This window comes from Neoarius graeffei, chromosome 14 (genome assembly GCF_027579695.1).
Source record: "Neoarius graeffei isolate fNeoGra1 chromosome 14, fNeoGra1.pri, whole genome shotgun sequence".
NCBI classification, from domain to species: domain Eukaryota; kingdom Metazoa; phylum Chordata; class Actinopteri; order Siluriformes; family Ariidae; genus Neoarius; species Neoarius graeffei.
This window is the reverse complement of record NC_083582.1, coordinates 15,592,742-15,609,934: the sequence shown is the minus strand read 5'-3', so window position 1 is coordinate 15,609,934 and position 17,193 is coordinate 15,592,742. Positions and strand designations below refer to the sequence as shown.

General features: G+C 45.9%; 1 protein-coding gene across 1 annotated transcript in view; it reads right to left on the bottom strand.

Moving 5' to 3' along the window:
- Positions 1 to 15,418, bottom strand: part of ngfrb (nerve growth factor receptor b) — a 219,135-nt gene extending 203,717 nt beyond the window's left edge. Inside the window, exon 1 of the mRNA XM_060939350.1 lies at positions 15,134 to 15,418. Coding sequence (XP_060795333.1) covers positions 15,134 to 15,169 — 36 coding nt within the window. The 5' untranslated portion in view covers positions 15,170 to 15,418. The remainder of the gene's footprint in view (positions 1 to 15,133) is intronic.
- Between the last annotated feature and the right edge of the window lie 1,775 nt (positions 15,419 to 17,193).

The following is a 17,193-nucleotide window of genomic DNA, read 5'->3' as shown; positions in this document are numbered from 1 at the left end:
GCGCTTTTATCTGTGCTTGGTCTGCCACATCATAGGGAAACCGTATGTACCTGGCCGACAGTCGGATGATCCCATTTAACACAGACGGAATAGCGCGGCTGAGAGCTGTCTGGCTCATTCCCGACCGGTCGGCCAGTTCCCTCTGGAATGAGCCTGTTGCTAGGAACCCAAGCATGGTCAGGACTTGGATAGGAACGGGTAAGGCGTGACACCTCGCCGTCTCCCTCTCCAACCCCGGGCCCAACTCAGCACAGAGCTCCAAAAGAATGGCTCTTGGAAGTCTGAATCGGCTGATAAGCCAGTCATCATCATGAGCCAGGAAATCGGTGTAATCATGGAACACCCGTTCCCTCCTAATCTGACCATTTGCAGCGTCTTCCAATAAGGCCAACCACGCCATTGTCATCCTATCGGTTATTGCCACATGTTGCGCATGCTTTTATATCCTCATTTAATTTGATGCATGCTAGTGATTGGTCCCCACACACCGCGGATGTGTCTGATTTGTACGCACTTGGAAATCGTTTCATATATTGATCTTGGTAATTATGTGATAAGGCTACCCCACGCAACATCAACTAATAATAATATTTCAGTCTGACACCTCGCGGCAAATGCGCGAGGAAGATCTATTAAGCTAGCTGCAATGCATGGTCCTGCATGTGCATTCTTTAATTTAATTAATTAACCAATAGTCAATGGGAATAATATCAAAATGATATTGCTGGGGTTTCTCATTTCCCGTAATTACAATATGGAAGGGATGGTTGATGGCTCTGTTGGCATTTACCCAACAGTCTCGCATTATGTGTCTCGACAATGTTGTATGACTGACATACATTTCACTTCACGCATCCTGACGTTCCGATGCATTTTTGGATGCCTCTTATCGCCATGTCATGACTCTTGACCGAGTAGGCCTAAATGTAGTTGCGTTGCTCTGCCTCTAAGTGTCGCCAAGTACCAAGATGCACCAGAAATGTGCGTACGCCAGCCATGAGGTTTGCGTAGAGTACCGCACTTTTCCACGCCAAGTCAATCTTTGTACATACGAATGTTTGCGCAGAAAGTGACGTACGTAGCTTTTTTGTGCGTATGCAAGCTTTGTACATGAGGCCCTAGGTGAGGCAAAAGCACATGAAAACAAAGGCTGTCAAAACAAACACAAAACACAGAAAACAGTGGCGGCCTCTAGAGGCCAAAACAAACATGACAAGATAAAGCAATAACAGTGGCCTCTAGAGGCCAAAACAGTCCCCAGTCCTAACAGGACCCCCCATCAAGGAGCGTCTCCCGACGTTCCCAGGGCGGTCTGGATGGGCCGAATGGAAGTCCCGACAAAGTTCTTTGTCTAAAATGTACCGGGTGGGGACCCAACAGCGTTCCTCAGGGCCATAGCCCTCCCAGTCCACAAGATATTGAAGCCCGCCACGGACCCGGCGGGAGTCCAGCAGATGGCGCACAGTGAACACAGTCTGACCCTGGAAGATGCGGGGGGGGGCGGGGGATTCCTAGTGGCAGGGGCATACGTGGACGACAGTACGGGCCGCAACAGGAAAACATGGAATGTGGGGTTGATCCTGAGAGTCCGGGGCAGCTGGAGCCGGTAGGCGACAGGGTTCACCCTGTGCACAAACTTGAAGGGGCCAATGTAGCGAGGAGCAAGCTTGCGGTTCTCCACCCGCAGCGGAAGGTCCTTGGTGGACAGCCAAACCTGCTGCCCAGGGCGGAAAATGTGGGCAGGCCTTCTATGGCGGTTGGCCTGAGTCTGGTTGGCCCTGGAAGTCTGGATGAGGGTCCTCCTGACCTTGTTCCAGGTCTTGCGACACCGTCTCATGTACTGGTTGACCGAGGGCACCCCAGCGTCCTCCTCCTGTTCTGGAAACAGAGGTGGCTGGAACTCGAACTGGCACTGGAACAGCGACAACCTGGTGGCAGATGACTGCAGGGTGTTGTGGGCATACTCTGCCCATGGCAGCCAGGTGCTCCAAGATGTCGGGTTATCCATCGCCAGGCATCGCAGGGTGGTTTCCAGGTCCTGGTTGAGCCTCTCGGTCTGGCCGTTGGACTGGGGGTAGAACCCAGAAGAGAGGCTGGCAGTGGCCCCGATGAGTTTGCAGAACCCCCGCCACACTTGGGAGGAGAACTGGGGACCTCGGTCTGAGACGATGCCCTGCGGGAGACCAAAGACTCGGAAGACATGGGTAAAAATAATTTTGGCTGTTTCAAGAGCAGAAGGAAGTTTGCACAGTGGTATGAAGCGGCAGGCTTTGGAGAATCTGTCGACAATGACCAAAATTACAGTGTTACCTTGTGAGTCGGGAAGACCCGTGATGAAGTCGACTGCCACATGGGACAAGGGACGCCGGGGAATAGGCAGAGGATGCAGGAGGCCCTGGGGATGCTGCCGTGGGTTCTTGGTTCTGGTGCACACCTCACAGGACAGGACAAGTGACCTCACTTCCTTCTCCATGCTTGGCCACCAGAAGCATCTTTTCAAGAAGTCCAGGGTCCTCCGGGCTCCCGGGTGGGCAGTGAGAGGGGATGAATGACCCCACTGAAGAACCTTGGCCCAGGCTTGACAAGGGACGTACAGGAGGCCTGGTGGCCCCGTCCCAGGGCCGGGGTCCTGGCGTTGAGCTTGTCAGACGGCCTCCTCAACACCCCAGTGGACAGGGGCCACAATCCAAGACACAGGGATAATACAACCCCGATTCCAAAAAAGTTGGGACAAAGTACAAATTGCAAATAAAAACAGAATGCAATGATGTGGAAGTTTCAAAATTCCATATTTTATTCAGGATAGAACACAGATGACATATCAAATGTTTAAACTGAGAAAATGTATCATTTAAAGAGAAAAATTAGGTGATTTTAAATTTCATGACAACAACACATCTCAAAAAAGTTGGGACAGGGTTACCACTGTGTTACCAAAAAGTTACCACTGTGAGACATCCCCTTTTCTCTTTACAACAGTCTGTAAACGTCTGGGGACTGAGGAGACAAGTTGCTCAAGTTTAGGGATAGGAATGTTAACCCATTCTTGTCTAATGTAGGATTCTAGTTGCTCAACTGTCTTAGATCATTTTTTGTCGTATCTTCCGTTTTATGATGCGCCAAATGTTTTCTATGGGTGAAAGATCTGGACTGCAGGCTGGCCAGTTCAGTACCCAGACCCTTCTTCTACGCAGCCATGATGCTGTAATTGATGCAGTATGTGGTTTGGTATTGTCATGTTGGAAAATGCAAGGTCTTCCCTGAAAGACACGTCATCTGGATGGGAGCATATGTTGCTCTAGAACCTGGATATACCTTTCAGCATTGATGGTGTCTTTCCAGATGTGTAAGCTGCCCATGCCACACGCACTAATGCAACCCCATACCATCAGAGATGCAGGCTTCTGAACTGAGCGCTGATAACAACTCGGGTCGTCCTTCTCCTCTTTAGTCCGAATGACACAGCGTCCCTGATTTCCATAAAGAAATTCAAATTTTGATTCGTCTGACCACAGAACAGTTTTCCAATTTGCCACAGTCCATTTTAAATGAGCCTTGGCCCAGAGAAGACGTCTGCACTTCTGGATCATGTTTAGATACGGCTTCTTCTTTGAACTATAGAGTTTTAGCTGGCAACGGCGGATAGCACGGTGAATTGTGTTCACAGATAATGTTCTCTGGAAATATTCCTGAGCCCATTTTGTGATTTCCAATACAGAAGCATGCCTGTATGTGATGCAGTGCCGTCTAAGGGCCCGAAGATCACGGGCACCCAGTATGGTTTTCCAGCCTTGACCCTTACGCACAGAGATTCTTCCAGATTCTCTGAATCTTTTGATGATATTATGCACTGAAGATGATGATATGTTCCAACTCTTTGCAATTTTACACTGTCGAACTCCTTTCTGATATTGCTCCACTATTTGTCAGAGCAGAATTAGGGGGATTGGTGATCCTCTTCCCATCTTTACTTCTGAGAGCCGCTGCCACTCCAAGATGCTCTTTTTATACCCAGTCATGTTAATGACCTATTGCCAGTTGACCTAATGAGTTGCAATTTGGTCCTCCAGCTGTTCCTTTTTTGTACCTTCAACTTTTCCAGCCTCTTATTGCCCCTGTCCCAACTTTTTTTAGATGTGTTGCTGTCATGAAATTTCAAATGAGCCAATATTTGGCATTAAATTTCAAAATGTCTCACTTTCGACATTTAATATCTTGTCTATGTTCTATTGTGAATACAATATCAGTTTTTGAGATTTGTAAATTATTGTATTCCGTTTTTATTTACAATTTGTACTTTGTCCCAACTTTTTTGGAATCGGGGCTGTAGGCCCAACTTCACTCTCCCTGTTGTTGGGCGAGAATAGCCTGGAGAGCGCGTCCAGTTTGGTGTTCTTCGAGCCAGGGCGGTACGATAGGGTGAAATTGAATTGGCTAAAGAACAAGGCCCACCTAGCCTCTCGTGGATTCAGTCTCTTGGCTTGCTGGAGGTACTCCAGGTTCTTGTGGTCCGTCCAAACCAGGAATGGTTGTTGTGCTCCCTCCAACCAGTGCCTCCACTCCTCAAGGGCCAGTTTGACTGCGAGCAGTTCCCGATCCCCCACATCATACCGGGACTCCGCAGGGCTCAGGCAGTGGGAGAAGTATGCGCAGGGGTGCAGCTTTCCCTCCGAACGTTGAGAGAGGACCACGCCGACGCCACTGTCTGAGGCATCCACCTTGACGACGAATGGTTGCGATGTGTCTGGGAGGACCAGGATGGGTGCCGTGCAGAAGTGGTGCTTGAGGTCCCTAAATGCCTTTTCTGTCTGAGGAGACCAGACAAAAGATCCACCTGTCTTCTTGGTGAGGTCCGATATGGGCGCTCCTACAGAACTGAAGTTCCTGACAAACTTGCGTTCGAAGTTAGCAAACCCTAAGAACCGCTGAACTTCTTTAATGGACTTGGGAATGGGCCAGTCCCGGACGGCCAGGGTCTTGGCTGGATCCATCTGGAGTTGTCCCGTTCATACAATAAAGCCCAGAAAGGAGACCTCGGGAACATGGAACTCACATTTTTGGGCTTTGGCAAACAGATTGTTCTGTAGCAGCCTCTTGAGAACCTGGCGGACATGGTGGCGGTGCTCCTGCACGGTCTTGGAAAATATTAGGATGTCGTCGAGGTAGATGAAAACGTACTGATTGATCATATCTCTCAACACGTCGTTGATAAGGGCCTGAAACACTGCTGGCGCATTGGTGAGTCCGAAGGGCATAACTTGGTACTCGTAGTGCCCAGACAGGGCGTTAAAGGCAGTCTTCCACTCATCTCCCTGTCGGATGCGGGTGAGGTGGTATGCATTCCGTAAGTCCAACTTGGTGAAGACAGTGGCGCCTTGGAGCAGATCGAACGCTGTGGACATCAGTGGAAGGGGATAGCGGTTGCGCACAGTGATCTTGTTCAGGCCCCTGTAATCAATACACGGCCGGAGCCCCCCATCCTTCTTGCCGACAAAGAAGAAGCCGGCACCAGCGGGTGAGGTGGAGGGTCGAATGAACCCAGAGGCCAAGGCGTACTTGATGTACTCCTCCATGGCCTTGCGTTCTGGCTGCGAGAGGGAAAACAGTCTGCCACGAGGAGGGGTAGCCCCAGGGAACAAGTCGATGGCACAGTCATAGGCATGGTGCAGAGGAAGAACGGCGGCCCTGCTCTTGCTAAACACTTCTTTCAGATGCCAGTACTCTGTGGGAACTTGAGATAACTCGGTGAGATCAGGAGGCTCGGCAGGAGACACAGGAGAGCTAGAGAGCAGACAAGAGGCATAGCATGCAGGACCCCATTCCACAACCTGGCTTGTTACCCAGTCTATACGAGGGTTGTGGCGGGTAAGCCAAGGAAGGCCTAGAATCACCAGGAACTCTGGTGAATGAATCAGGTGCCGGGATATTTCTTCTTGGTGACCTTGGGACTGGAGAAAGACTGGAGAAGTAACTTGGGTGACTCTTCCATCACCTAAAGCTTGGCCATCCAGGGCAGACACAGACAGTGGAACTTCAAGAGGAGCAGTAGGGACATTGATTCTGCGGGCGAAGTAGACATCCATAAAGTTTCCAGCCGCCCCGGAGTCTAGCAAGGCCTGGCAAGAGTGGACGGACTCACCCCAGGAGATGGAGACCGGGATGTAGACTCCTTGGCCAGGAAGTTCAGGAGAGAGGGTAGGCCCCGTCACAACCCTCCCTCGGCTAGACGGGGCGGTCCTTTTCCCAAGAGCTCGGGACATGATGCTCGGAAGTGGCCAGGCTTGCCACAGTAGATGCAGCACTTGTCCCTCCTTCTGCACTCCCTCTCAGATGCGGAGAGGCGAGTACGGCCCAATTGCATGGGCTCTGGACAGTCACTGGAGGAGGTAGAAGGGCTCCATGTTGAGGCAGTGAGGCCGGGAGGCTCAGGACTTGGCGTTGTTCTCTAATCCTGTTGTCAAGACGAATGGCATGTGAAATCAGAGTTTTGAGGTCATTTGGGCATCTGATAGAGGCCAGGCCGTCTTTGATGGGGTCAGACAAACCATGGTGGAAGGCTGAAACCAGGGCAGCCTCATTCCATCCGCTGACTGCTGCGAGCGTCCGGAATGAGATGGCGTAGTCTGCAACGCTTCCTCCTTGCTGGACGGACATGAGCTTCCTGGCTGCATCCTTACTGGTGTCTGCCTGATCGAAGGCACGAAGCATCTCCTCCATAAACAGCTTGAAATCAGAGCACTCGGATCCCTGTCTCTGCCAGACAGCTGTTACCCAAGCTCGTGCCTTACCAGCTAACAAGGTTATCACAAAGGCAATCTTGCGGCGATCCATAGTGTAGGTGGTAGGCTGGAGCTCAAAGGTGAGTTGGCACTGGGTAAGGAACTTCCAGCACTCACCGTGCTTGCCGTCATACCTCTGTGGTGCAGGGCTCGCGAGGTGAAGAGGGCAGCGTGGCAGGAGGCACTGGAGCAGGAACAGATGGTGGAGCAGGAGATGGGGACAGAGCGGTCAGCTGTGCCAGGGCTTTCCCAATTTGCTGGGGCAGTACCTCGTGGCGAGCAAGGGTCTCACGTTGGCTTGCAAGAGTCCGTCCCCGAGTGTCCATGGTAGATCCGAGGCATGTTAACGCGGCCATCATTCCCTGAAGGTTAGCCGGGTAGACAGTTGAAGAAGCCTCTGCTGAGTCGGTCATTACGGAGTCTTTCTGTTAGGGTTTTGCTGGGGATTGAACCCGGGTCGCTGGTGTAGTGATCCAGCAAACCCCCACTAGGCCACCAGGGGAATGACTCAAGTGCAGAGAAGTGAGGCGAAAGTAGAGTAGAAAAAACAGTTTATTTACAATATACAAAATCCCAGGCAAAAACAAAAGTATAATCCAAACGCTCAGAAGATATACGAGAAAAATAAAAAATCCAAAAGTTCAAAGTCAAAACAAAAAGCCAAAGATAAGAAAAGAAAAGGCAAAAATCCAAATGCTCAGAAGATCCCAAAATGGTAAACACAAAGTCCAAAATGTCCACAAGAAAACAAAGTACAAAAGACCACAAAGACAAAGGCAAGGAACTTGGAACAGAGATCTCAGGTGATAACATAACAGCACAAAGACTCCGTGACTAGGGACCAAACTGAGGAAGTATTTATACACAGGGCAATTAGAACTAGGCGGGGCAGGAAATAAGGAACAGGGGCCTCATGTACAAAGCTTGCATACGCACAAAAAAGCTACGTACGTCACTTTCTGCGCAAACATCTGTATGTACAAAGATTGACTTGGCGTGGAAAAGTGCGGTACTCTACGCAAACCTCATGGCTGGCGTACGCACATTTCTGGTGCATCTTGGTACTTGGCGACACTTAGAGGCAGAGCAACGCAACTACATTTAGGCCTACTCGGTCAAGAGTCATGACATGGCGATAAGAGGTATCCAAAAATGCATCGGAACATCAGGATGCGTGAATTGAAATGTATGTCAGTCATACGACATTGTCGAGACACATAATGCGAGACTGTTGGGTAAATGCCAACAGATCCATCAACCATCCCTTCCATATTATAATTACGGGAAATGAGAAACCCCAGCAATATCATTTCGATATTATTCCCACTGACTAATGGTTAATTAATTAAATTAAAGAATGCACATGCAGGACCATGCATTGCAGCTAGCGTAATAGATCTTCCTCACGCATTTGCCGCGAGGTGTCAGACTGAAATATTATTAGTTGATGTTGCGTGGGGTAGCCTTATCGCATAATTACCAAGATCAATATATGAAACGATTTCCAAGTGCGTACAAATCAGACACAACCGTGGTGTGTGGCATGTTACACAATGTGGCGCAGCAGCACGGCGTGCCAATAATGGAGCGAGACCTGCCGGAGGACCCAGACCCTGGGCCTCACAACGAGGTGCCACAGCGACATGGCATACAAACCCGGCAGCGCTTAATAGCCACAATGTGAAAAGGTAAGGACAGACGGGACACGGGACACCATTCATTTTTTAAGATATTCTTTTAATGTGTTATTCAGTTCCTTCAATTCCTCGCGGATTCCCTCGAGGTTGTCGTTAATCGCCTCTATCCCCTTTAAAATTTCCCCCTGCGACTCAAGGACCGCACGCGTCAGCACCTGGCCTGTGGACCCGGCGACAGGGGCAGGCGGTGGAGAAGGGGGGCAGGTGACAGTGACGCTGGATCCGCTTGGCTGGGGGTCCTCTTCCTGCTTGGGTGGGATGGACTGGGGGCCTCCTGTTGTTCCCTGGCACCCTGCTAGAATACATTTGTCATTAAAATCCTATTGTGGATTTTAATGTGGAAAATCCTATTATCCTAATATGTGCACATGTTTTATTTCTGGTTACATGTGGCTAGGAATATTGGGCCTACTAAGAGAGGAAGACATTTCCTCAAATACAGGGTGTCCCCGAAAAAATGTACACATTAGAGCACTAAAGGTGTTTTTTTGTTTTCAAAACCCATGTAACTCAAATAGACACTCATTGTGGCGCAGGCACTGCGGACGATGCAAATCATACCGTTATCTTGGTAGAGGCTACATTCACATTCAGTGGCATACAATCAGTGACCGTTGCATGTCTCATAGCATACACTTTGAACATCACTTTAATTGGAGGTGACAGAACAATTAAGTGATGTATGTGAATTCTATTACACTGTGCTAAAGGCAGGGATTAACGCGAATAAATGTTAATGTTAAATGTTAATAATAAATGTTAAATGTTAATTTGATTAACGCAAGATTTCTAACATTTAATTAACATTAACGCGTTAGTAAAAGATGCCATGTCTTTTACCTAACGCGGGCCTTACTGCAGGTCTATTTATACTAATTAACATATTCAGTGTGGAATAATTGAGGGAGGAGATGGGGCGGGGAATGGGGCTCGTGCATGTGCGCCGAATTCCACATTGATTGGGATGTACAACAGGAGAGTGCGTGGAAACCTTCGTACGCACTGATTGATACGTCTGGATTTTTTTGGTCATACGCAAATTTCCCGATTTTGACGTGTACACATGATTAGTGGGAAATCCACGCAGGTCTTTGTACATGAGGCCCCAGGTGAGGCAAAAGCACATGAAAACAAAGGCTGTCAAAACAAACACAAAACACATAAAACAGTGGCGGCCTCTAGAGGCCAAAACAAACATGACAAGATAAAGCAATAACAGCGGCCTCTAGAGGCCAAAACAGTCCCCAGTCCTAACACCAGCGAACTCTAAAGGAAAATGTCAGGATATCTATCCATGAACTGAATCTCAAGAGAAGGTGGGTCATGCAGCAAGACAACAACCCAAAGCACACAAGTCATTCTACCAAAGAATGGTTAAAGAAGAATAAAGTTAATGTTTTGGAATGGCCAAGTCAAAGTCCTGATATCCAATCGAAATGTTGTGGAAGGACCTGAAGCAAGCAGTTCATGTGTTTTAGGTCATATTTATGCAGAAATATAGAAAATTCTAAAGGGTTCACAAACTTTCAAGCACCACTGTGTGGCTAGGACAAACGTCGAGGACAGTCAATGAGATAAATAGCTAAGACAAGATGCTAGGATAGAAGTAAAGACCTTGGTTAGAGCAGAAGTCTAGTACAGGTGTTTGGACAAAGGCAAGGACAGTTCCAGGCTAAGACAAACAGCTAGGACATGCTACTAGACTTAAAATATTAGCCAGATGATATCAACTGAACTGGATTCATTATCTACTCTCACCAGCCACTTTAAAAGGAACTTGTTCCTGATTCTAAGATTCCTGTTCTTGGCTGCAGGAGTGCAACACAATGTGTTCTTCTGTTGTTGCATGTTGAGATGCTTTTTTGCTCACCACAGTTATCAGGAGTTCTTATATCCTTCCTGGCAGCTTGAACCAATCTGGCCATTTTCCTCTAACCTCTCTTATCAACAAGGCATTTGTTTCCACCCACAGAGCTGTTGCTCACTCGATATATATTTTTTTTGTTTTTCGCACCATTCTGTGTAAACTCTAGGGACTGTTGTGTGTGAAAACCCCAGGAGATCTGCAGTTTCTGAAATACTCAAACCAGTCCATCTGGCACCAACACCCATGCTACAGTGAAAGTCACACTTTGAGATCACAATTTTTCCCATTCTGATGTTTGAAGTGAACATTAACTGAAGCTCTTGATTTGTATCTGCATGAGTTTATGCACTGTGCTGCTGTCAAGAGATTGGCTGATTACAGAACTACATAAAACAGCAGGTGGATGCAGCAGTGTTCCTAATAAAGTGGCTGGTGAGTGTATATTAGTTAGTTTTGGATGTAGTAGGGTTGAGGTGGAGAAGAGTGGGATTTGTTTCACTTCAGGAAAGTGTTTCTGTACAACTCTCAGTAAAATATGTTTTTGTTTCTTCATTGTTCTGGAATCCGTTGTTATCAATGGCCAGACAAATGTTCTGGGGAAAACTTGCCTAGCGTTGTCTGTCGACATTTTTTTCCAGCTTAGCTAGCATTTTCTGCAGCATTTGTTGTTCCAGCATTCTGCTAGTGATGAACTCCTTCTGCTAGTGATGAGTCTTATGTTATGATGTCAACATAAATTGTACCTTGAAGGGAAAGGAAGAGCGTGTTTCTCAGTGCTCAGAGAAGTGATCTACAGCTTCACTGCTCCACACTGGCAAATACCTTTTTGTAAGTGTGTTTCATTAAATGCAATCACTGGGCCTCATTTATCAAGCTAGACACAAACAAATTCATATGTAAAACATTAGTACAAGCAATTACTAATAAAGAAATATGGTATTCAAGAAAATCCTGTAAATTTGGAAAAACTTTTATCACCTAATTTTTGCATAAAACTTACTAGTGTAAAGCTTGACTTGATCAACTTCAAATCATATAATTTCCATGGATTAGTGCACTTCTATATCCCAGAATTTAGCAGATGCATTGATATTGGTATCTGAGCTTTCTTAAATAATATAAATGATCACAATGTGGGGCGGCACGGTGGTGTAGTGGTTAGCACTGTCGCCTCACAGCAAGAAGGTCCGGGTTCGAGCCCCGTGGCCGGCGAGGGCCTTTCTGTACGGACTTTGCATGTTCTCCCCGTGTCCGCGTGGGTTTCCTCCGGGTGCTCTGGTTTCCCCCACAGTCCAAAGACATGCTGGTTAGGGTAACTGGTGACTCTAAATTGACTGTCGGTGTGAATGTGAGTGTGAATGGTTGTCTGTGTCTATGTGTCAGCCCTGTGATGACCTGGCGACTTGTCCAGGGTGTACCCTGCCTTTCGCCCGTAGTCAGCTGGGATAGGCTCCAGCTTGCCTGCGACCCTGTAGAACAGGATAAAGTGGCTAGAGATAATGAGATGAGATGAGATCACAATGTGCACACTCTTTTCAGTAGGCTCATTTTTACTATCTGTATTAAATGTCATAAAGGTGTAGGTAAGGATTAAGAGTAGAGTTAAGGTTTGTGCCTTTTCTTACAACTTAATTTGTAGGAAAGTAAAAAAAAATTGAAGATCACTTTATCTTTTCTTCCTTCCATCCATCCATTATCTGTAGCTGCTTATCCTGTTCTACAGGGTTGCAGGCAAGCTGGAGCCTATCCCAGCTGACTATGGGCGAGAGGCAGGGTACACCCTGGACAAGTTGCCAGGTTATCACAGGGCTGACACAGAGACAAACAACCATTCACACTCACATCTATGGTCAATTTAGAGCCATTTAGATAACCTGCATGTCTTTGGACTGTGGGGGAAACCGGAGCACCTGGAGGAAATCCACACAGACACAAGGAGAACATGCAAACTCCACACAGAAAGGCCCTCGCTGGCCGCTGGGCTTGAACCCAGGACCTTCTTGCTGTGAGGCAACAGTGCTAAGCACTACACCACCATGCTGCCCCATTATCTTTTCTTTCAAAGTTAAAACCCAGTGGGTTTTTCCCCCCCCTTATGCTGAGTAGCTTAATGAAGGCTGAATGAAGATGTGCATTTGTAGGTGTGTCTTTCAAGGTTAAAGCTAGACGGCCTTTCGATTTCATAAAATCAGTGAAATTTAGTTCCCTATGAAATTTGGTCATTGTGATATGTTTATTTCTATAATATCTAAAAAAATAAATAAGTAAATAAAAAATTAAAAAAAAACCAGGCCATTCTGTGGCTGGGAATTTGAGGGGACTCTAGCAAATAATGTGCATGAAATCGCTCGCTTCGCGCAGTCAGAGCAGACAGAGGAAGTCCATGTGCGCATGCGTAGGTTTATCTTGACCATGCACTGACAGTTACATCAATCTTTCACTAAACAGCTGATCACACCGAGGTGCTCACTGACCGCCAATATTTATTAGTTTGGTCCTGTGTTTTCTTTCCTTCACAACATAAAGTCTTTTCTTCTCGCTTTCCGTTACTGTAGTTGGTCTTTCACGTTTCAGTTGCACACTCACATCCTCTGTTTTTCTCTCCTGTTTCAAATTTGTATCCCAAAATGCCCACCATGTGATGCATGACATAGTATCTTGAATTGGGTCATGGTGAAGCAGGAAAAAATAGCAGATAATTTAGGGCCATGTGGCTCTAAATTCATTCTATAAAAAAAAAAAAACTAATAAAATTGGAAATCTGTGATTTGAATTCAGCAGCTTTTGGTCCACTAAACAAAAATAATTGGGTGTCAGGGAAAATTCTTTTTATGACCTACACTTGAAAAATCTGAAAGGCAGTCTACTTTTTACACACGTAGCTGACTCCACTCCGTTGCCTCTTAAACACCTGATCACCTCTGTGTGCTCTGTTATTATCACTACTTACTTTCAGCCAGTAAAATACATGTGTCACTGGCACATGGTAGGGAAGAATAACAGAATCTCATTCGCAACTGGAGCTGACTGATCTACTGCAAAACATCAGTGGAAAGAACAAGGGGATAATGGGAAGAGGAAGAGGGGAAGAAGAGTCATTGTGGTTTTCCCCCCACAGTGAAGGCTGGGTGAAGATGTTATTTTGTGGGTGTGTGTGAGGAAAAAAAAAGAAAAAAGAAGAGCATGCTGTGGGCATGTCAGAGTAAAAAAAAAACAACAACAAAAAAAGGAAAATCTGTGTGTGTGTGTGTGTGTGTGTGTGTGTGAGAGAGAGAGAGAGAGAGAGAGAGAGAGAGAGAGAGAGAGAAAGTGAATGCATGTTACATTAGACAACATGTTAATGTTATAGTCATGCTGTCTGTTGTTGCCCAAATGAGAATGGGTTCCCTTTTGAGTCTGGTTCCTCTCGAGGTTTCTTCCTCATGTCGTCTGAGGGAGTTTTTCCTTGCCACCGTCGCCACAGGCTTGCTCATTGGGGATAGATTAGGGACAAAATTAGCTCATGTTTTAAGTCGTTCAAATTCTGTAAAGCTGCTTTGTGACAATGTTTATTGTTAAAACCGCTATACAAATAAACTTGACAACACACTAACAAAGCAGTTCCACTTGAGAGGCCTGAGTAAGAGGGCTGTTGTTGTTGTAGTATATTCTCATTTGGATTATGCCTCTTTAATGTAACCTCAAAGAAAAAAGTATTTCCACTAAATTTAAATGGTCTAAATATGTATAATTACAGGTCAATCAAATTATAACATACTTTATAGTATAGTATAGTATAGTATAGTATAGTATAGTATAGTATATGTGCTATTATAGTAAAATAATGAGTGACTGTTCTCAGAAGTGGTGGTGTCTCAATGGGTTAATGGTCAGAGGGTTGGGGTCTCAAGCCTGAGCACCACCCAGCTGCCACTGTTGGACCCATGGGCAAAGTCCTTAACCCTATTGACTCCACATAGAAGTGGGACAGAAGATGAGTCATGCTGTTATCACCCCAAAGTGGTACAGTATTTTCCTAAACAGCACTGACATTGGAGACTCCTTCCGATAAACGTCTCCTTACAGAAAACTATACCAGGCAGCTGTTCAGATTTGTTCTTGATCACTGATACGATCACGTCAGCACATGGAGCGAGTTTCAAAGCAAGTACAAAAGGGCTCGAATCCTTGCTTTGAATACAAAACACAGTAACTGAGAAGCATGCATACGACAGAAGCATACAGAAACTTCAAGACTTTGCAGCCAAATCCACATCTGAATACACAATCCAGGTTTCCACATGGCCCAGTGAAGGTGTGTCCAAGTGCACCTGCCTCAGATAAATCTGCAAGGACCTGCTTTTGAAAGCACACTACCTTAGAAAATAAGAGAAAGATATATATATATATATATATATATATATATATATATATATATATATATATATATATATTTTAAAACAATCACATGTACTCCTTGGAAAAGTGTAGCGTGAAGTTTGAAAAGTTTGTTAACGATTAAACCAACAACCAAACAAACAAACAAATACTCCTTAAAATGCATAACTGCTTAAATCCTTTCAACATTTTTACACGTACATGCTACGCGTTGCAGTGTCAAATGAAGACCAACAGCGCATGTTTCGCTTGATCCAGACGCGCGTGCAGCCCTGCGTGCGTCCTTCCAGCACGCGCGAGGAAATGATCATTTTCACGATAAACCTGTACTACACATGTAACCAACGCTTCGCACGAGCGCATGTACACAGAGAGAGAGAGAGAGAGAGAGAGAGAGAGAATTGAACACTTACCAGTCCACACACTACCACGAGCACAACAGCGTACATGTTTGTTAAGGTCTTTGCGCACCCTCTGACCTGCACGCGGACTCTTCTCGGAAAATTAAAACAGTTGATGATGATGATGATGATGAATCACTGGTGCACGTGAGGCGCCGGAGAAGTGAGCATCCCTGCGATGTTTTAAACGCTTTTTTTTTTCTGTGTTAGTTAGCGCGTGCTCTCCGGCTTGGTTCTCCAGTGGCCGCGAGCTCTGAGTCTCACGCTTACTGATGTCCAAAAGTGAACAGAAGAAGAGAGAGAAAGACAGATAGAAATAGGAGACGGACTAGTTCGGGACTGAACAGGAGAGTGAGTGAATAGAGAGGAAATGATCCGGCACTCCCCTCTTCTCTTCTCTTCTCCTCCTCCTCTCTCTCCCTCTCTCTGTGTGTCCTTTCTCTGTCAATTATCCCTCTCCTATTCTTCGTCTCTTTCTTTCTTTTCCTCTTTCTCTTTTCTGTCCCTCAGTGTCATCTGTTTTTCTGTCTGTCTCTCTCCCTCTTTTTGTCTTTTCTGTCCCTCCGTCTCATTGTCTCTCTGTCTCCCATTCTGTAACTTTCTCTTTTCTTCTGTCTCATCTCTCCATCCACCTTATGTCCTTTTTGTCCCTCTCAGTCTCTATTTCTTTATCTTTTTTCTGTCGTGTTTCTTTCTTGTCCTCTGTCATTATTATTATTATTATATAGAAGGTCTGAAATAGGATAGGACACAGCCATAATTTTAGGAATTGCCTCTGTAATAGGATAGGATTTTTTTTTTTTTTTGGAGCTTAAGCCTCACTCACAACCCGCCATACGTGCTGCTACGGGCGGTCTACGGTAAAAAAAAAAAAAAATTGGCAAAACCATGTTTGAGACTTGCGTGTGTTCAGCGCCATAGAAGGTCGCAGACTGCCCGTGGAGACTTTTGATCCTGCACATGCAAATTCTACGGGTCTTGCGACAAATCAAGAATGCATACACTATATACAGGACCCGTACTCCTTTTGTACGCCTGAATCAAGTCAGCATTACGGATAGTAGGGGCTTTTTGCGATGACAGTAAGACGCATGAGTGACACACAGTCATTGTATGAGTGACATGCCTCAGAAGTACTACACAAGTATTCCACACTTGCTACTTGTGCAGCCCGCAAGACAGAAGTACATCTCACTTTCTACCCCTATGTGTGGCGTACACACAGCGCACGCGACGTGCACACGACACAAGGGGCAAGACTCTGGGTATATATATTGGGGGAGGAACCAAGGAACCGATCATGTAGCGTGTAGCATTGTAGAAGGGAAGACCACCTCATTTGCTGTTTTTATTTGAATATATGTTAATTTACCATGCAAACATCAAATAATAAAACATGAGTATAAGGGAATAATGCATTTTATTACATTGTAAAAAATCCTAACTAAATAGCCCAAAAGTTTAAAAGAAAAGAAAGCACAACTTTATTCATCACAGACTTGTGAAATTCCTCTATGCATTTAACCCATCTGAAGCAGTGAACACACACATGCGCACACACACGTAAGCAATGAGCACACACACATACCCAGAGCAGTGGGCAGCCATGCTAACTGTAAGAAACGGGACTTCTTACGGCCCGTCTGTGTCCTGATGTGTCAATGTCATAGGAGCGCTCCGGAGCAAAGAGGAACAAACCACACGAGTGAAATCAAATCTGGTTTATTCGAAGCAATGCTCAGAAGGGGAAGAACAGAGGTTACATTTTTATAGGCGACAGGATACAGATGTCGCAACTATCACATAGCTGGGTTTAGCCTTATATGGAAAGGTTTGAGCATTCTATATATTGTGCAATAGGTTACTTATGACACTGTCAGCTGGATTGGGCTAGCACTTCCTCCAGCAAAACAGGAACAGTTGTGCAGACATAGTTGTCAGCAAGTTCATCAAAAGGTTACAGCAGTTAAAAAAAAGGTTAGTACACAGGCTCGAGAACATAGCAGCTTATGCATATATTCTAACAATCCCCTCTTTTATACTTCAGTACTTATTTAAGTATAACGTTATAC